The sequence below is a fragment of the Kogia breviceps genome, chromosome 6 (genome assembly GCF_026419965.1).
Source record: "Kogia breviceps isolate mKogBre1 chromosome 6, mKogBre1 haplotype 1, whole genome shotgun sequence".
In the NCBI taxonomy this organism is placed as follows: Eukaryota; Metazoa; Chordata; class Mammalia; order Artiodactyla; family Physeteridae; genus Kogia; species Kogia breviceps.
Genome location: NC_081315.1, coordinates 17501554 through 17523245, shown reverse-complemented (window position 1 = coordinate 17523245; position 21692 = coordinate 17501554). Strand labels below are relative to the sequence as shown.

Genomic DNA, 21692 nt, shown 5'->3' with positions numbered 1-21692 from the left:
AGAATGCCTTTTAAGAGTATGGATATATAAACTGTAAAAACTAGGAAAGAGTGCTCGGTCATGGTAACCAAGCAGATGGTTTATTTTAAGGACAAGATAAGCATATTTGCCACAGAAAGGTCAAATGTTCATTGGATTGAACGATAAGTCCTTGCGAACATTGGAGAAAGTTTAGTAGAGCAGGTGATGGAAAAAGATGGGCATAGTTTGAAGAGTGAATAGAAAGTATACAAATGTATAGAGCAGGAATAGGCAATTTGAAGTTGGTCTGTGAAGGAGAAAAGAGCTAGGGGATGTGGAGTCTGGAGGTTGGTTGGTTGTATTTAAGAGAAGTTAGGTGAGGAAAAGAGGAGAGTTTAGGATGAGTTAGGTTTTCATAGTTACTGTGTAGTAGTTTAATAGTTCAGTATATGGTTTTTCCTATCTCTACCCTACCACTTCCCAGTATGTTTGTGTTTTTTTACTTAATTGTCTTTCTGGCTTACATGATGAAAGTTAACACAGATTCACTGAGAGCGGATGGTGGGAAGGAAATGGCAACTCAGAAACATTGTAAGAATCTGGAGGAAAGTAAATTGGAATTAACTTTTGAGGATCTTTAATTCCTTTCATTAAAGGAATTAACTTCTGAGGATCTTCAGTTCCTTTCATTCCCCCCACTCCCAGGCCTTTTACTCTCTTTACCGTAAAGATCCCATGAGACTGTCTGTAATTTAGTTTCATTTATCTGAAAAATGTGTTGTCCCTTTATGTCCCTTTATTATTTATCATTTCTTCGTTATCATGGTAGACCTATTGAAATAATAGTCCACACACATTCAGTACTTTTTTTCATAGGAGACCTGTGGTTCAGCAGTTCTCTAGACAATGGGAATTGTCAGCTCCTGAGTGAGATGTCAAAGGTCAAATAGTCCATAAAGGGTAAAAATTCTTCCTCAGGAAAGCATTGTGCCAAGGTAATAGTTGAACAGTTGATTAGTGGCAATTTCATTTAGCTAACCTAGCAGCAGTACCAAAACTTAAAGTATGTTTTTTCATCTTTTCAGTGGTATATAAAAAGCTAGCTCTGTCTACTGCCTGTGAACACAGTTCTTAGTGTTGCTCTTTTGTGGGGAGAAGTAATCAAAGCATGTATCTGTCATAGCTTAAGTGAAATCTGAGAAGAGATTCCTGTCCTATCAGTGAACAAACTGATTAAATCCTAAAATGAAGTTTGTGAGGATTTCAATTTCTCTTATCAATTCTATTTCTTGTGTAAAATAATATCATATGGAAAACTATTTTAAGACATTTTTGGCTTCAATTTTGGTAGTTTCTTCATTATTTACTTCTTGTAAATATTGCAGAATTATGTTTTCTTTTAAAAAAACCCACTATAATTATTATAAGAAAGATTAAATCATTGGGGTACAAAGTATATAAAGTAAAAGTTCTCTGCTTTTTTCTGATATCTTCTTCCCCATTTTGCTTTTCTCCATTCCCCAGAATAGTCAGTGTTAAAAATTTGGTTTGTATTTTTCCAAAACCTTTCAATATGCATATATATACTTTTTTTATATAGATGGCCATACTGTTGAATTTTTTTGTATATGCAGGTTTTGACTCATTGTTTTAAACCACTGCCTTGTATTAAATGAATATATAGTTATATATTTTATCAGGCTTACATTAATGTGTATATAGAATTTTTTCTATTTACAAACAGTGCTATTAACATATACATCCTTATATATATTTTTTGCAGTGTGTGAATATATCTAGGGTAAAATTTCAGAGTTCTTAGGTCAAAGACTACCCTTAACTACCTTTGTAGATATTGCCAAATTATCCTCCTTTATCAGCTTAGACTCCTAACGGTTTAAGAATTACTGGTTTCTACATCCTTGCCAACACCATCAATCTTAAATTTAATTGCCTGTCAGATTGGTTCTAGTCTGATTTGTGAAAACAGTGTCTTATTGTTTTAAATTTGCATTTCTTTTATTGAAATTTCAAAACATTTTTGTTGAAAACAATTGCTTATTTGTGTTTTTACCTGTGAGCAGTCTGTTCAGTTCTTTTGTCTATTATTTTCTTTTGGGTTATCTTCTCAAGTTTATTTCCAAGCATTGTGTATTAGGGATGTTGAGATTAGGTTGAAAATGCATTTCCAAATCATTTGTCTTTTAACATTGTCTAAGGATTTATGTTATTTTAGAGGTTTTTGATTTTCATGTAATCAAATACCAGCTTTCTTCCATGGTTTCTGGGTTTCATGTCAGTCTTAGGAGAATTTTACTCACACAGCTATTCTATTTAATAGCTGCCTAGCAGTCTCCTGCATGTACTATATTATATATATTATATTTTATTTAAATCTTACTTCTTTGGGCTTATGACCCCTTTACATTCTTAAAAATTATTGAGGATTCCACAGTGCTTTGGTTATATAGATTTTTATCTATTTTCATTTGCTATATTAGAAAATAAACGTTTAAAAATGTAAACGTTTAAAAACATGCATTAACATTGCATGTTAATGTAAATAATTTTCATGAAAAAAATTTATTCAAAATAAAAAATACGTAGTGGGAAGAATACATTAAAAATACATAGTGGGAAGTATTTTTGTAAATCTTTTTAAGTGCCTGACTTAATAGAAGTCAGCTGGATTTTCATAGTTGCTTCTGCATTGCCTTTGGAGATAAATTGTTTCAGAGAAAGTATGAGAATAAAATACAACCTCAGACAGGTACATGGTTGGAAAAGGGAGGAGAAATTTTAATAGCCTTTTAAGATAATTATGACTATCTTCTTCCATTGATGCTAGGTTTCTTATATGTTAGTTCCATTGTAGAATCTGAAACCATATCCAAGAACTTTTTCTACTCTGTTACATTAAAATCCATTGGTCTATCTTGCATTTGGAATGTATCCTTCACCCATGCACACCACTGGTTGTTTGGAAAATATTGGTTCAGTGAGTTTGCAGATCTTCCAAATATTGGCACTTTTCATTATATGATATCAAAATAATAACATTAATTATTATCACTACCTAAACTCATCAGAAATATCATCAAGTTTTATTAAGTTGTTAAGCTCACAGTGACACATGCAGGCTTTCCAAAATTCTGATTTTCTCCGGATAGCTCAAATTTTAGCAGCTGGCTCAGTCTGTTCATTTTTCAAGAAATAATCATGGTTGATCAGCCAATCTTCTTCCAAGTAAAAGTGGTGTTCTTTGAAAAAAGTAACTAGTTCACCTCACAACTCAATTGCCTAAGCATTGTATTGATATTTGGTATGCAGAAATATTTTTTGTGCAGAAAAAGACTTGTACACAGATTGAAATTTAATGAAACCAGTAGTTTTTACTGCTGGTTTCCATTCAGTGGCATTCTTAACTGAAACTGACATTATTACTGTGAGAGTTGGTGATAATAAAGGATACAGTGACTACTAGTACAAATTGGTGCCACTGTATAATTCTTGCTATGTACAGCACCAGTAGGTTTACCAACCGTTGCTTTTGAATCATCAGTGCAAATATCAACACAGTGAAAAATTAAATGTCTTAGCATTTTTATGAAATAGTTTTTACTCATCAGTGCCCCTTGAAAGGGCCTTAGGATCCCCTAGGGGCCAGTAAACCACATTTTGAGAACTGTTGGTAGGCACTTAAGATGTTTCCAAAATTTTCCAAAATTAAGAACATTCCTGTACAAACATTTTTGCTTAGTTATCCAATTATTTTCTTAGGATATATCTTTAAATGTTTAATGGCTGAATGCAATTTTTTTTTAAAGATGGAATGAAATTTTATTATTTTTAATTGAGATGTAACAGTTTCAGATGTACAACATGATTCAGTAATTGTATGTATTGTGAAATGATCACAGTAACATCTGTCATAATGCATATTTATAAATTTTTTTTCTTGTGTTGAGAACTTTTAAGATTTAGTCCCTTAGCAACTTTGAAATTTGCAATGCAGTATTATCACCATGTTGTACTTTACATCCCCATGACTTATTTATTTTACAACTGGAAGTGTGTATCATTTGACCCCCTTCATGCATTCCTCCACCCTTGTGCCTCTGGGAACCACCAATCTGTTCTCTGTATCAGTGAGCTTGGGGTGGTTTTTTGGGGGGTAGTTTGTGTTTTTTAAATTTTTTTTAAGATTGCACATATCAGCGAGCTCATACAGTATTTGTTTTTCCTGTCTAGTGTCTGATGTATTTAACTTAGCACAAAGTCCTCAGGGTCCATCCATGTTGCAAACAGCAAGATTTCCTTCATTTTTATGATGGAATAATCCACCTAAAATGTGTATATATATATATATATATATATATATATATATATACACACACACACACACACACACACACCCCATATTTTCCTTATTCATGCCTTGATGGACACTTAAGTTGCTTCCATGTCTTTGCTTATCATGGTGGTGCACATATCTTTTTCAAGTTAGTGTTTTCATTTTCTTCTGATAAATGCCCGGAAGTGGAATTGCTGGATCCAGTGGTAGTTCTATTTTTAAATTTTTAAGGAAAGACTGAATTAATTTTAGAAATCCAGAGTACAATACTTGACACTGTGTGTGTATGTTTAATAGTTTTTCTGCCTTTGCTTTTTTAAAAAAGTTTTTTTCCTTGATAATGGGTTGGCAAATACAAATTATCAAGTAGGTGCTGAAATGCATCTCATTTTTATGTCTGAGATTATCAGGCATTAACCATAAAGTTATGAAATATATGTCCACTTGGAAACCTGTCTTCAGACAACATTTTTATCAATGAGTAAGTGAAATTCCCTTAGAGGTGGTATAGTAGTTCAGAAAATACAATTTTACTAAAGATGAATCACATTGGGGTGATAATATTTAAGCATAACTTTTCTGTGACATGAGTTTGTCTTCAAAGTATTAGAATAAAACTTTTTTAGACAAAGTATATACAGATATATAGAAACTGGTATGCATTATTTCAGAATATATCTGTGGTAACATTACTCAATGAATCTCTTTATTATATTCACATTTGAATGAGGTCCCCCCCTCCATTCCTAGTGCTCATTTCTCTCCTTTTGTTTCTCTGTAAATTCAGCTTCCCTCTTCCCCACTTACCTTTCCAGTTAAGTGCTCCTGGTCTGTTTTTCTTAAATAACTGTGCTTAATTATCTCTATCATAGCACTTAGGACATTGTAATTGTCTCTGTACAACATTTCTGTGAATTCCCTGTGGGATGACCTTCAGTGGATCTCTAAGTATAGCAGAGAATCTGTTACATAGTAGGTACAAAACACATACTTTTCATTTTATTTATCTATTAATTTATTTTTTAGCCGCACCACACGGCTTGCAGGATCTCAGTTCCCCAAAGCCCCAAATCCTAACCACTAGACCACCAGGGAACTCCCAAAATACATACTTTTTAAATGAAAGAAATAGAGAAAACTACTCATTTGCTACTATAAATAAAATTTTAATTTATTTTTAATTGTGGTAAAACATATATAAAATTCACTATCTTAACCATTTTTAAATGTACAGTTCAATAGTGTTAAGTACACCCCCATTGTTGTGCAACCAATCTCCCGGAACTCTCTTTATCTTGCAGAAAAACTTAAACTCTACCCATTAAGCAACAACTCTCCATTCCCCTTCCCTTTTAGCCCCTAGCAACCACCATTCTACTTTACTACTCTAGGTGCCTCATACAAGTGGATCATACAGTATTTGTATTCTTTGATGGACTCTTTTCACTTTCCTTCCTTTTTAAGGCTGTTTAATATTCCACACTACATTTTGTTCATTCATCTGACAATAGACACTTCCCCCTTTTGGCTGTTGTGAATAATGCTGCTTTGAACATGGATGTAAAGCTACCTCTTTTTTTTTTTTTTTTTGACACTGACTTTCTGTTTTTAGATGGGCACTCTGGTTTTTTAAAAATGATAAAAGCAAAACTTGGCAAGCAAACCTTCGGCTGATCTCTAAGTTTGATACTGTTGAAGACTTTTGGGCGTAAGTAACCATTCATTTTAGGATGTTTGTTGTCTTACTAGCTGTGTAATTTTTCATTTTAAGTTGCATTCACAAAATGAAGGGTAAGGTGTGAACAGTTAATATTCACCTTTTTGTTTGTCCATCTTCTCACAGCTGTTTGAATTGGTGATTATTCCTCATCAGTTTTAGAAAGCTTCTGTCTTGTCATCTTTTAGCTCTGCCTATTCTCTATTCTTTGTCCTGAGATCTCTTTCATTGAGAATCCTTTATTCCTAGAATTTCCAACAACTTTTAGGAGCTTGTCCCCTTTCTTGGTTGCCTAGATACATTTGCCCTATTCTTAGGTATTCCAGAGCTTTCTTAGGCCCTCATTTCTGCAGATTCTTTCCAGTATAATCTATGGATTTCCTGTGATAGAGATTCCAAGATTTCAAAGACTGAAGTGCTCATAATTCAGGGTTTGTCAAAGAATGACAATATCTCTGATGATAGTTTGTTAATTTCATTATACTTCCTGATCAACATCAAGAAGAATAGTTGAAATATTTTTGAGATTTTGTTTCAGATTTAGCAAAAAGTTAAGATTTCAGGGTCTTAAATCTTTGCATGACTTCAAACTATAATTTAAAATGATAAAGTTCTTTTCAGGATGTTTTGGAATATTGATTATTTAAAAACAAAGTTGATTTAGTATGTCTTATTTGCTTGAAAAATGTATGGGGAGAAACTACTTGAGAACATGAAAGATACAACTTGTAGAAAACATTTTTAAGATCTGTAAATTACCTAGCAGTTATCTAAATATTCTAATTTGTTCAGCTGGTGTATTTTGGGTCATATCAGTGATGTGATTCTTATGTTTTAATGTTAACTCCCTGAGTGTAGCACACAGGCTAACAGGTTGTGATTAGAATATGTATGCATGTAATGTATACTTCCTCCAGGGCAGAAACAATTTTCTGTATATTTCTAGTGCTTTGCCCATATTAGGCATTTAGTATGCATTTGGATCACTGAAAACAAAGCATAGAATAATTAGAGAAAACTGTATATTGAGACCATTTTGAGTGGTCACTTTTAATTGAAAACATTGTTTAAGAAATTTTTAAACATTTAATTTAGATATTACACTAGCCTGAAGGTAGAAGCCTAGATCATTTGATCTCCTGAAGTCTCTCACAGCAAAATTGTTATAAAACTGGCAACAGAGTAAGAATGGTTTGCCTGTTTCCAATATTTTGTACAGAAGTGATGATCTTAGCTATATGACTAGTGACCATGGATGGTGTTATTATCCTTAGTTAGATATTACTATTTGGGAAGTAGTTTAAAAATACAGATTCTATGGTTCCATTCTATATTTAAGGAATTAAAATCTCAAGAAGTAGGGTAAGGAACTTTTAAATTTTTTTTTTGGTTGCTATTTTAATAAATTTATTTATTTTTGGCTGCATTGGGTCTTGCTGTGCGTGGGCTTTCTCTAATTGCGGTGAGAGGGGCCTACTCTTAGTTGCGGTGCGTGGGCTTCTCTTGTTGCGGAGCATGGGCTCTAGACAGGCGGGCTTCGGTAATTGTGGCACACGGGCTCAGTAGTTGTGGCACATGGGCTTAATTGCTCGGTGGCATGTGGGATCTTCCCGGACCAGGGCTCGAACCTGTGTCCCCTGCATTGGCAGGCGGATTCTTAACCACTGCGCCACCAGGGAAGTCCTGTCTTGTTTTTAAAAGCTCCCCAAAAGATTATTATGCTGACTTAAACTAGTAGTGGTGTGTGGTGTTTGGGAACCATTGATCTGTTCCGCTCTTGGATACTTTCAAGGATAATAATGTTGGCTTATTTTAGTCATGCAATCCTGATGGTCAAGGAGTTTGTCTTGCTTTCTCTTGATTTGTCTTCTTGTGTGTTTAAAACTGCTTATTAACCTCACGGATTCTTTCATCTACTTAAAGCCACCTCATACTTCTCTTTTCAGTTTCTTGTATATACATATGTATGTATTAAGTTAACTGATACATCAAAATTGTCAGAATAAAATTATTAAAAATATTTTCTTGAAAATCATCAGATGTTGATTCTTGAAGCTGACTGTTACTAAGATCTCTTTGGTCCATTTCAGAAATTTACTTCATGGGGGCAGGAAGTAAACATGAGTTTTTATCTTATTTTTATCATATTCTCTGAATGTATATGTATGCACCTAAACTTTGCATTACATATGCTATGTTTATAATTGTTCTTTTCTTTTATCTAGTCTGTACAACCATATCCAGTTGTCTAGTAATTTAATGCCTGGCTGTGACTACTCACTTTTTAAGGTATGTTTAATTGGTGATTTCATATATTTATTATAAGACTGGACCATTCAGGTATTCATTAAAAAATCTTGCCATAAACTTAGGAATAGTTAATGTTGTGATGCTTGGAGAATAATTAAATTAGCTTTACCAGGTTTTAGCATAAATATATTTTGCCCTATTTTAGTATAAAAATTGGGTTGGCCAAAAAGTACCTTTTTGGTAAAAATAAAAGACACATTTTTTTAAGTAAAAATAAAAGACACATTTAATTTAGTTAAAACATGTTTTAAAGTAATAGAACTACATTTGAAGCCTCGTAATTCATAGGTCTAGTTGTCTAGTTAAATTAGAGTTGTTCTGTTTTGCCCTTCATCAAAAAGGTCTAGTGTTTTTCTTCTCTAATTGTTTTTGTTTTTATTCTCTAATTGTATTTACTCAAGGCATGTTTTTCATTTTCTCCAAGAACTTTATTGAACAATGTATTCAGCCTTTGGTGTGGTTGGTGGTGGTTCATTTAGCTTGCCCAGGATCTCTCCTGTTCCACATTATTGTACAGTATCCTCTTTTCATCACCTGTCACAATTTGTTTTAAAAACGGAACGTTTTCATTACGTTTAAGTAGAGAATTGCATGCTTGAATACGTTCAAGAAGATTTTTTCCACTTATGTGGAACCTAAACATAAAAGCGAGTCATATAACCAAGATGGTGCAAATGATTGTCAATGCTTGATTTTGATATTTTGAGTATGTTGGCTCTCTCCTGTGTGGTATTACGTTGATTGTTCTAAGTTAATGTCTCGATTTGATTGCTATCGACTTCAACTGGTCTGCCTGACCGTGGAGCATCGTCCAGCGAGAAATCTCCAGCACAAAACTTTGCAGACCACTTTAGACACTTCAGTCAGTCACAGCACCTTCTCCATACACTGTACAAATCTTTTTTTTGCATTTTTACCTTTCTTGAAATAATAAAGCCGAAAATGTTGCTTTTTTTCTTCCATCTTCAATATTAAAATGGCTACATGAAAATTCACCAATTCTGATGTCTTTTTTTTTTTTTTTTTCTTTGCGGTACGCGGGCCTCTCACTGTTGTGGCCTCTCCCGTTGCGGAGCACAGGCTCCGGACGCGCAGGCTCAGTGGCCGTGGCTCACGGGCCCAGCTGCTCCGCGGCATGTGGGATCTTCCCGGACCGGGGCACGAACCCGTGTCCCCTGCATCGGCAGGCGGACTCTCAACCACTGCGCCACCAGGGAAGCCCCTGATGTCTATTTTTAAATGCACACTGATATGACAGTTGTCACATACAGTCTAACAAAATTGTTTTGAATGAAGTTAAAGACAATTGAGTGCTACTAGATCCATCCTACGGAAAAAACCAAACGAACCTTTTGGCCAACCCAGTTATTGAAATTAAGTGAGAGTCAGACTGTATGGGCACATACTGTGATTGATTTTGAGGAGAACTTTGATAATCCAAATGGATCATCCAGTCTGTTTCTTCTTTATATATTTGAGTATACTGAAGTCCAGAGTTTGTTAGGAATTCTTAACCTGGAGTGTGTGGGTCCTTGAGATATTTATGAGTTTTGTCAGCTGGTAGTGGGTGGGACAGTCATCAGTTCTCTGAAACTGTAAGTTTTTAATACAGTTTCTAGGTATAGAAATGTATATAGCTTCTCAAAGGTATGTTACTCAGAATGTTTTAGAGCCTCCAAATTAAGTGAAACCCAAGGTTTGATAGTTAATAAGTACCCACATCAGGACTCTAATTTTGCTTTGAGTCTTGTGTGCTTTTTTTCCCCACTACATCAGTGAACAGTTTTATGGGTAAAAAGTAAATAGTTAATAGAGTTGTTGCTTGCTGTTTCTAGTGATGATCTCAAGTTAAAGTAACAATATTGTCTCATATTGTTGTCTCCCTAACCTTTCAGGATGGTATTGAGCCTATGTGGGAAGATGAGAAAAACAAACGAGGAGGACGATGGCTAATTACATTGAACAAACAGCAGAGACGAAGTGACCTCGATCGCTTTTGGCTAGAGACAGTAAGGTTTTAAAATTATAAAGCTGTTCTGGAATACTAAAACTTAACTTATGTTACATTTTACATTGGTTACTTAATTCAAGATGAGATAAGGATTTCCACTCTAGCTAAGCCAGCACTTTATTTTGTTCTGTCCTGTGAATCTTGTATACTTCCTACATACTAGTACAGTGAAACTCCCTACCACATATTTATTACACATCCAGAAAGTGATTGGCAGTTGACTCACCTTCCAGAATAAGGTCATCCTGGTCATTTCATTATGTTCAAAATTATAGAACCTCTCACATTTTGTATGATGTAAGTTTTTTACAGTCCTCTTAGAGTATTGCTCTGTATACTAAACTTTTTAGATCAATGAAGGAGACAGTGAAATTGTAGCTTGATACCATTCAGCTTATATGTTGTGATGTAACTTGGAACTTTTGGGTTCATACGACATTTATTAAACATGAGATAATAGGCATTTTCTCTAGTGAAAGTTTTCAAACCCCAAGCTTTTAGGAGCAGGGATTATAGCCTCTTTTGTATCCCTATCACTTGACAGTGTATGGTTTATAGTTAGCCCTTACTAAGTTGAGCAATAATAAATATTTCAGTGAATGGCTTTTTAAAGAAGAAATTTAATTTTGTGGGAATTCCCTGGCAGTGCAGTGGTTGAGACTCCCAGCTCCCAATGCAGGGGGCCTGGATTCAATACCTGGTCAGGGAACTAGTTCCCACATGCATGCCGCAACTAAGAGTTCGCATGCCGCAACTAAGGAGCTGGCAAGATGCAACTAGGGAACCCGAGAACTGCAACTAAGGAGCCTGCTGGCCGCAACTAAGAGTCGGTGCAACCAAATAAATAAATAAATGTTTTTTTTAAAAAAGAAACTTAATTTTGCTTTTGGGAGAGATTATCAGTAATTACCATTTTAGAATTCTGCATTAAAAAGTCATTTCAGTTTTGCAGGATGACAAGTTCTGGAGATTGTTGGTGGTACAATGTGAATATACTTAATGCCACTGAACCATACACTTAAAAACGGTTAATATGGTAAATTTTATGTCATGTATTTACTACAGTTTTTTTAAAAGTTAGAAAATGTTAATGAAAAACAAGAACAAGAGGCAAGTAAGCAGCTTTTTCAGTTATTCCATTAATATTTGTTTGCTGGCAAGTATAAGCAGCAGCAGAGCAAAGTGAATATTAATAAAATAATTCACCTTTTATGTTCCCTGACATCAGTTGCCCAATTTGCTAAAAAAGTTAACAAAACTGATCATGTTCTTGGTATTAAAGAATCAAATTAACAAATTTTTAAAGGCCAGGACAAAAATCTATATATATAAATATAATTTAGGCATTCAGAAAGTCGACTCTTGATTTTAAAACTGTTTTTCAGTTTTGTATATATACAAATATTTGAGACATTTGCAGCTTAATACGCTGTTTATCATCTATTGAATATGATTTGGGTTTTTTCTTTTAAGCTGCTGTGCCTTATTGGAGAGTCTTTTGATGACTACAGTGATGATGTATGTGGAGCTGTGGTTAATGTTAGAGCTAAAGGTGATAAAATAGCAATATGGACTACTGAATGTGAAAACAGAGAAGCTGTTACACATATAGGGTAAGTTTTGCTTTTTGTGTGCTTCTTTTAAAATAGATAACTAAAAGCAGAAGTACCGGTACGCGGGCCTCTCACTGCTGTGGCCTCTCCCATTGCGGAGCACAGGCTCCGGACGCGCAGGCTCAGCGGCCATGGCTCACGGGCCCAGCCGCTCCGCGGCACGTGGGATCTTCCGGGAGCGGGGCACGAACCCGTGTCCCCTGCATTGGCAGGCGGACTCGCAACCACTGCGCCACCAGGGAAGCCCCAGAAGTACTTTTTAAATAAAAAGTATTTATGTAGATCATTATTTTCCTTGTTTTCATGAACACTTTTATAATATTGAACTCCTGTGTATTGGTATTCAGTGTCTTACTCCTATTTTTTTCACTTCTGTAAAATTTCTTTTTCCTAGCAATGGGGTATATAATCACTGTTTTAGCATGTAACATTTTATTATTTAGCATATGAGAATGTCTTTTTTGCCCTACTTTAAAACCATAATGCTAATGTATAATACTCAATAATTTGGTGAATATTGGCATTTGCCATTTAAATTTAAGTGACAGTAGCTTGGTTTTGTCCATATTTAAAACCCACATGTATAAATTTTAAAACTTTTTTTTGGCAAATATTACTATTTGCAAAAGTTGCCTGTCGTTGTCGTCGTCCTCGTCCCCCCCACACCCCCCCCCCCCGCCCGCCCCGGCAAATGTCAGTCAGTGTTAACTAGGATTTTCTTTTTACTATATTTAAATTACTAAAAATGGACTTTAAATTTTGTGTTAAAATTAAGTACCAGTCATAAGTCACAATATGTTTGGTTTGCCTCTTTGCATGTTGATTTTTCAAACATTATGAATTCTCCTGTGGACATAATTCCTTTCTGGATTGAAAGGTATGGGGATTTTCCAGGTTTCATTCTCCATGGGGTTTCTTATAAAAGAAGGTTGATTGTTGATTTGTCACCATATTTCTGATCTTTTTGTCAGCCTTAAAACTTACTGACTGTGGGGGTCTCCTATTTCTTTGAAAATGTGTTAAAGAAACTAAGTACGAACATCTTTCCTCGGAAAGTTTATTTGTGTCAATATTAAACATTTTTGAAATCTCTATAAAACTTTTGGCCTCACTTTTTCAAGGAAAATTTTCACCCTTTTAAGTTGCATGACTCAGTGCTCTTTCTGGCATTTTTAGTGATTAAGTATAATTGAAGGTAATACATTATATCCTAATATAAATCTGATAATAGTTATAATTTTAGTTATCATAAAATTATTTTTAAATACCCTATCTGAAGGAAGGTAGTAAAGTCTTCTGAAGGGTAGAGTATGAATAAAATTTCCTGGTATCATACTGCTAGAGTATTTAGCTCCATGAAAATGTGTATCTCTTTATTTTTGTTTCATTTTGGTGCCTATTTTTTAAATATTGCTATTTTTTCTCAGATACCAGATTCCTAACTTGACCTATGATGGTCTCATAAGATTGTATGATGATCTGTCCCCAATTTTACCTTGTCAGCCTTATCTCTCATATTTACCTTTCTTGTGAGCTGTAGCCAGCCACACAGCCTTATTTTTGTTCCTTGGCCTTCAGATGTGCTTCACTCTCTTAGCATTTATACTTTGACCTCATGAGTTTTTTGTTTGTTTGTTTGTTGGTGGTAAGCGGGCCTCTCACTGCTGTGGCCTCTCCTGTTGGCGGAGCACAGGCTCCAGACGCGCAGGCTCAGCAGCCGTGGCTCACGGGCCCAGCCGCTCTGTGGCACGTGGGATCCTCCCGGACTGGGGCACGAACCCGCGTCCCCTGCATCGGCAGGTGGACCCTCAACCACTGCGCCACCAGGGAAGCCCAACCTCATGAGTTTTTATTTTATTTTTTTATTTTTATTTTTATTTTTATTTTTATTTTTATTTTTTTTTTGCGGTATGCGGGCCTCTCACTGTTGTGGCCTCTCCCGTTGCGGAGCACAGGCTCCGGACGCACAGGCCCAGCGGCCATGGCTCACGGGCTTAGTTGCTCCGCGGCATGTGGGATCTTCCCGGACCAGGGCACGAACCCGTGTCTCCTGCATCGGCAGGCCGACTCTCAACCACTGCGCCACCAGGGAAGCCCCTCATGAGTTTTTAAAAGGAGAGATTTCTCTGATTTCAAAGAGGAGATTAGATCCTCCTTGTTAATAATATCACAGCCCCTGTGCTTACCCTCTTTGATACTCATCATATTTGTTCTTAAAGTAGAGTCACATCTTATTTGAAAATTAGGTTGTAGAGTTAATATATAAGGCAGAAATCATGTTATGTTCTAAATTATCCTTAAAATATCATAAATCGCCATCACAGTGTTTAATTTTTGTGTGTGCATTCTTGTTGGTAATAGGTAAGGTAAGTATAATTGCAGTAACATACAATATTTATTAAGGTTTATATGTAAAATATAATTGAAGCATTTTAGATCAGAAAATTAAAACGTGCATGTAATTGATTTTGAACACATTAATTATGTATGTGATACAGCTCCACCATATGTATTTGTGATTATTTGTTTGTAAATAATCAAATACTCTAAACACCATGAGCCTAGAGACTATCCTTGCTTTATTATTAATTTACTGAAAATTATCACAGTACCTGATACATAGTAGACTCTCAAATATTGGTTAAGTGATTAACCAAGATTGTTTTGAAAACGAAGAGTAAATTTTGCTAAAAGGAAAAAGGTGTGCAGTTTCCTATTTCACTCTCTAGGTATTATTTTTTAATGTAAAGAATAATAATACTGGATTTGGGGTGTATGTTTGAATAAAAATTAATAGCTATTTTTCTTCTTTTTCATATTCTAGGAGGGTATACAAGGAAAGGTTAGGACTTCCTCCAAAGATAGTGATTGGTTATCAGTCCCATGCAGACACAGCTACTAAGAGCGGCTCCACCACTAAAAATAGGTTTGTTGTTTAAGAAGACACCTTCTGAGTATTCTCATAGGAGACTGCGTCAAGCAATCGAGATTTGGGAGCTGAACCAAAGCCTCTTCAAAAGCAGAGTGGACTGCATTTAAATTTGATTTCCATCTAAATGTTGCTAAGATATAAGAGAAGTCTCATTCGCCTTTGTCTTGTACTTCTGTGTTCATTTTTTTTTTTTTTTTTAATTTTGGCTAGAGTGTCCACTATCCCAATCACAGAATTACAGTACACATCGTCCCCAGAATCCATAAATGTGTTCCTGGCCCACTCTGTAATAGCTTAAAAGATTTAACTATTACAAACACATTTGACCCATCTACAATATTAAAGAAAAGAATTTGCATTTCTATACCTTACAAGAGAATGATTCTGTTTATGTTCCATTGTATGCAGGAGCATATTTTGCTGGTTTGAAAGAGTATGATGCATACAGTTTTCTAACAATTTTCTTTGTTTCTTTTTACAGCATTGTCTGTGCTGTACTCTTGCTGATGGCTGCTAGATTTTAATTTATTTGTTTCCCTACTTGATAACATTAGTGATTCTGATTTCAGTTTTTCATTTGTTTTGCTTTTGTTTTTTTCCTCATGTAACATTGGTGAAGGATCCAGGAATATGACACAAAGGTGGAATAAACATTAATTTTGTGCATTCTTTGGTAATTTTTTTGTTTTTTTTGTAACTACAAAGCTTTGCTACAAATTTATGCATTTCATTCAAATCAGTGATCTATGTTTGTGTGATTTCCTAAACATAATTGTGGATTATAAAAAAATGTAACATCATAATTACATTCCTAATTAGAATTAGTATGTCTGTTTTTGTATCTTTATGCTGTATTTTAACACTTTGTTATACTTAGGTTATTTTGCTTTGGTTAAAAAATGGCTCAAGTAGAAAAGCGGTCCCATTCATATTAAGACAGTGTACAAAACTGTAAATAAAATGTGTACAGTGAATTGTCTTTTAGACAACTAGATTTGTCCTTCCTTTTATTTCTCCATCTCTGTAGAAGGAATTTGTACTTCTTATTGCAAGGCAGTCTCTATGGTGTCTTCTCTTGTAGTGTCTTCCACGAGAATAGCGTAAGTTTGGAGCATTAGTTTGATTATTACATTTATTTTAATTTTTAATAAATTGAATAGGTAGCATCATATATATATATAATTAAATTGGTGTGGCTTTTTTTTTTTTAAATAAAAGTAAGAGGCACAGTCCTTCAGTCTTAGGTAAATAATATACTCTTAATATGTTAAAACTCATGAGAATTGCGACCTTGGTGCATCACCATTCGATTGGTAGGAATAGCAGTTTTAAAACTTGGTTGCTGAATTGAGACGTTATTTTTCAAGTGTCCAAATGACACCATAGGGAAAGAGTTATATGTGGTGGGGGGGCGTATGCATTAAGAATTTTGTTAGTGTTGCTGTCTAAATAGAATTAGAATAAACAGGTTATGAATGCTTGTATTTATAATGATGAATTGGTGTAGTATAGATTTATGTAAACTTGAAAACTTGATCTACTCTTTATAGGCATCATTTGAAAGCAAATTTGAAAACAGTTTGTTTATAATAATTGTATATTTCATATCCCATAAAATGAAATATGGCTATATTGTAGACAAAAGGGTCAGTTGAACTGTAGGTAGAATGAGAACCATTAATTGAGAGGAAATTTTGTCTTTAGTTGGTGATTATGAATTGATCATTTCAAAGCTGCTAAGTTTGACAAAAATCCTATATAAAATAAACATGAAATTAATAGTATTGATTTTATTGAGGAATTTAAAACAGTTTAAAGGGTACCACAAGCTACCATCTGAGTAATCGCAATGCCACAAACATCCCTTGTTCAGTATTCTAGAAATAACTGAGTCTTTTGTGTTTATAATCTCAATATACTGTACCTAGTAATATCTGTTGTTTAAGGTTGGGTGATTGTTTAAGGTGATTTATTGTCTTTGTTGATATACGTAGTTGTGAGCACTTCAAGAGCTTGCTTAAAAGTGACCGTGGAGGTGGGTAGTGTGTGGGCAATGGGTGGCATTGGAGGAATATATCTATCAGAAATTAATGCTTAACTTCCTTAGTTCTAGGATGCAGTCCATTTTAAGAAGTATCAGCTTTGGCGGGTAGAGGAGGAATAATGCATTAAATGTACACAATTCTAAAGTTTTAAAAATCCTGATTTATAGCATTTGATTGTCCTCAGTATTACCATCCGAGAATCACATTCAGTTTTAAGTCTTTTTCCCAGTATGGGTGGGGAGGAATGATTCTGGGTCACTTTTGGCAAATGCCACTTAAGTACCACAATGACTTGCAAATTTCCTAACTTTATTAGCGTCTTTTCTAAATATAAGATTAGATTGTACATGATTTTCTAAGTTACTTTTCCCTCTCTAACAGGATATTATAAATAAATATATTTTCATAGTAGATTATTAAAATAATCTTTAATGGGTAAATAGTAGTTCATTGTAGGGATGTGCCATATTTCATTTAGCCAATTTTGTTAATAATTCCAGTTCTACAGAAGGATTTGAGGCATACTATGTAAGAATCAAAAAGTTAAAATCCTTACTTAGTACTTATGTGCCAGGCAGTGTTCTAAGCACTTCACATGCACTTTAACCTGCACAATAATCCTTCGATGTAGGTGCTGTTATCCCCCTTTTACAGATGAAGAAACAGAAGCAGTGAGGATTTAAGTCACTTAGTATGGATTTGAATCCTGGAAATTTGGTTTCGGAGGTCCTGTAAAGCACATTATACAGTCTCAGTGGTATAGAGCCTACCTGATGGGCTATAGTAAATTGCACCAGATTGTAGTAAGTTTATAGGTCAGGACATTTTAAATTTTACTTCCTTTGGTAATGAAAACGTATAATAGATGGAGTGTCCCCTGAGGCCACTCTGTTCATAGTCAGCTAAACTAATCATTTGGGGTTTTTTGAGAACATGGAGACAAAGGTATAGGAGTTTAGAGGTGCATAGATTAAGTGAATATTTTCGTATACAGTTTTAATTGTCTATATCCTGTTATCTTCTAAGATAAATGGCAAAATAAAGCAAAGTTTTCAAGTTGAGTTGAGATTCTTAAATGCTGAAGGTTGCATTCAAAAGTATTTTAATTTACTAAGGCAGTGTGACAATGTGATGTTTTACATTTTAAAATTAAAACAAGTTAATGACAAGTCTCTGTGCTACTTTTTATCTCTTGTTATGGATTGTCTTCATTATTGAGTAGAGGTAAAAAAGAGCTGAATTTTCTCACTCAGAGTTAGACCTGGGCAAATGCAAAATTTCAGGTCAGATTGACGTTAAAAAACAAAACCCTAGGTCAGTGCTATCTGGTGTCTCTCTAGACCAGTATAGAAATTAAAGAATGTCTAGAAACTTCTACGGAAATTTGATACTGCTGTGACATTGAAGTATGTGATCGTTTCTCTACTAACAGATTTTTAAAAATATATTTGTGACAAGACAAATTTATTTATTTATTTATTTATTTTTTGCGGTACGCGGGCCTCTCACCGCCGTGGCCTCTCCCGCTGCAGGGCACAGGCTCCGGACGCACAGGCCCAGCGGCCATGGCTCACGGGCTCAGCCGCTCCGCGGCATGTGGGATCCTCCCAAACCGGGTCACGAACCCGTGTCCCCTGCATCGGCAGGCGGACTCCCAACCACTGCGCCACCAGGGAAGCCCAACAAATATATTTTAAAAATATATTTGTGACAGTTTAGGGTTTAAAAGTGGTCCTTCATCACATATAATTTGAGAGACACTACTCTTAGGTTTTTTTCCTCAGTAACCAAGACCAGCTCATTTGCCCATCAGTCTCTAAAAACAACCAGCTTACTATCTCTTCACTCCTCATCTCACAACTAATGGACTTGGTGTCAAAGTTTCAGCCCTAGTCTGTAGTGTCTTTCAATAATACTTTCTTGGTGTCTTGCTTATTGTGAATTTCAGAGTAGAAATTCCTAGTACCTTGGATAGTTTTAGACTTTAATAGTCATGTGATTATTTCTTCCACTGCTAGAAACAAACAAAAAAAAATGAAATTGTGGGCATGAGATCATATGTGCTATGTCTTTCCCATTTCAGAGGAACGAGTTTCCACATTTTAATCTTGCCCACTTTTCTTTTACTTCAGAACTTACAAATTCCTGTTTTGCCCAGAAGTTATATACCTACGTTTCCTCCAAAAAATACATATTGAGTACCTCCGTTTACTGTGCTCTAGGTGCTGGGGTATACAGCAGAAAACAAAAGACGGTCCCTGCTCTAAAATTTTGAAAGCAGACATCTATTCAGAATAATAGAATCTCTCCACAGCAGACATCTATTCAGAATAATAGAATCTCTCCACAGGGTTCTGCAAATAGTTTATGTTATTGAAATAGAAACTCCTAGGGTTTCTATTACTGGGGATTAGTAGTCTAGAGGTAAATATAAAATGAAGTTGTTGGTCTGAACACCCTTCCAGCTCTAACATTGAGTCTAAACAGATCACACTATATAGGAGGACTCAACCAAACCCTCACATGTAAATTACAGCTTTTGCAAGACTTAATTTCTACTTTATATTACTGAAATCTGTATGAGTGTCCAAGTAAAGTTTTGTGGGTGTGGCTCTTTTTTGGTTATGAGATTGTACTTTAAAAAAATTTCATCATTTATTTAACATACGTTTGAATTTGTTGAAGCATTTTAAATGATTGTGTCTGTATTGGTGTGGTTTTATACATAGTAGTTCTCAGTTTATTCACCTTCTAAAATACTGATTTTTTTTTCTTTAATGTTTGACATAAAGCACAAACATAACACATGCCTATTTTGTTTTGACTGTAGAAGGGTAGGTGAAAGTTTTCTGCCTCCTTTAATCCTATTTTTCAAGGTACCACTCAAATTTCTTGTATATGTCTATAAATTTTCTGTGCATACACCAGATGTATGTGTGTGCACATATGTGTAACTTTTTTCTTTGGACACAAATCATTTTATTGAGAATATCAATAGCATTGTTTTCTCATTTAATAATCTTGGACAGTTTTACACGTCATAACGCATACAAGACATTTTAAATTGTCTAGTGGTCCATTATATGAATGTATGCCTTATTGGAGGACTGCCTGCCTTCCTTCCTTTCCTTGTAATTTTTGCCTTTACAGTCTCCCACTGTAAGTTGTAGTCTTTTTTTTTTTTTTTTTTTTTTGCGGTACGCAGGCCTCTCACTGCTGTGGCCTCTCCCGTTGCGGAGCACAGGCTCCGGACGCACAGGCTCATTGGCCATGGCTCACGGGCCCAGCCGCTCCGCGGCATGTGGGATCTTCCCAGACCGGGGCACGAACCCGTGTCCCCTGCATCGGCAGGCGGATTCTCAACCACTGCGCCACCAGGGAAGCCCAAGTTTGCTTTTCTTTAGCAGTACTGTATGACCCTATTCTCTACCCATTCCACACCCAGACCGTTCTAATCCACATGCAAGGACCATCAGTTTTGTAATTGTGTTCTACAGAATGCTGCTTTGCAAGTTTTGCAGTTTTGATCCTCATGATATTTTTCTGATTGATTTTTAATTGTTTTATTTTCTTCTAGTGAGCCAACATTGTTTTAAAATACAAATAAAATAATTTGCTAGATTGTACTTTTTCCAAAAAACAAGCATTAAGCTAGCAATTCTATTTTAGACCTGTAAATATTAAAAAAGCTTGAATCAGGTAACACTGATATAGGACCTAGCGTTGTTTTCAAGCCTTGTAATGAATTTAACTTCACAATTTTTGAACTGAGAGCATTTCCCAAACACATCTTTATATTGTCATTACAAGTTTCTTTTGACATTTGTTTTTAAGGATTTTTTGTTTGTTTGGGGCTTTTTTTTGTGAGTGTGTCTTCAACCTTTAACTCAATTTTGAGTAAGTGGTTTGTGCATGATGCTTGACATTTTGTTTTTGGTGTAAGATAATTTATAAGGTATGTGAGGCATAAGATTTGTCCCAACTTGACCCTGCTTTGCATTGTCTTGTTATGTCGAAGTGTTAATTAGGTGTGTTCCTTATACATTTGGGGCTTTTTCAGTGTTCTAGCAGTGCCTTCTAGATAATAACCATAGTTAAATATTGCAGTGCTTTGGGCTTCTCCAAGCATACGGGATTTGTATTGAGCCAGAATGATGTTTAAGGGAATCATAAGTTTCTATTTCATGCAACTTTTCTCCTTTCATTAATTATTAATTATTTCCCGTTAATTATTTACCTCCTCTTCATGTTTTTTTTAAGTGTTGCTATTTTATAAGGGTTCTATCTTTAAATGTTCATATCTTCCATCTCTTATTCTTAGGTTATCCATACTGTCAGTGGCTTTCAAATCTCTGTCCTTTTCCATGACCTTCTTCTTATGCTTCAGCTCATGTTTCTCCCTGCCTATTGGACTTCTCTGTCAGGGGTCAGCAAACTATAGCTCATAGGTCATATTTGGCCTGCATTCTGTTTTGTAAATAAAGTTTTATTAAAACATGGACTTACATGTTTGTTCAGATGTCTGTGATTTTTGTGTGTGTGTGTCCTATAATGGCAGAGTGGACTAGTTGTGACTGAGACAGCCCTGAAAAATGTAAGATATTTATTACTCTGGGCCTTTGTAGAAGTTTGCTGATCATTACTCTAGTGACAGTGTCAGCAAAACCAAATGTCTTATCCTATTTTCTTCTCCTTTTCACTTCCAGCAAGCCCCTCACCCCATTCCCACCTGATGGCTTTACCATTAAT

At 35.1% G+C, this 21692-nt stretch overlaps 1 protein-coding gene across 1 annotated transcript in view; it reads left to right on the top strand.

Moving 5' to 3' along the window:
• Positions 1-21444, top strand: part of EIF4E (eukaryotic translation initiation factor 4E) — a 55207-nt gene extending 33763 nt beyond the window's left edge. The window contains exons 3-7 of the mRNA XM_059066913.2: positions 5928-6023; positions 8258-8321; positions 10238-10351; positions 11827-11966; positions 14791-21444. Of these exons, the coding sequence (XP_058922896.2) occupies positions 5928-6023; positions 8258-8321; positions 10238-10351; positions 11827-11966; positions 14791-14905 (529 nt within the window). The 3' untranslated portion in view covers positions 14906-21444. The remainder of the gene's footprint in view (positions 1-5927; positions 6024-8257; positions 8322-10237; positions 10352-11826; positions 11967-14790) is intronic.
• The last annotated feature ends 248 nt before the right edge of the window (positions 21445-21692 follow it).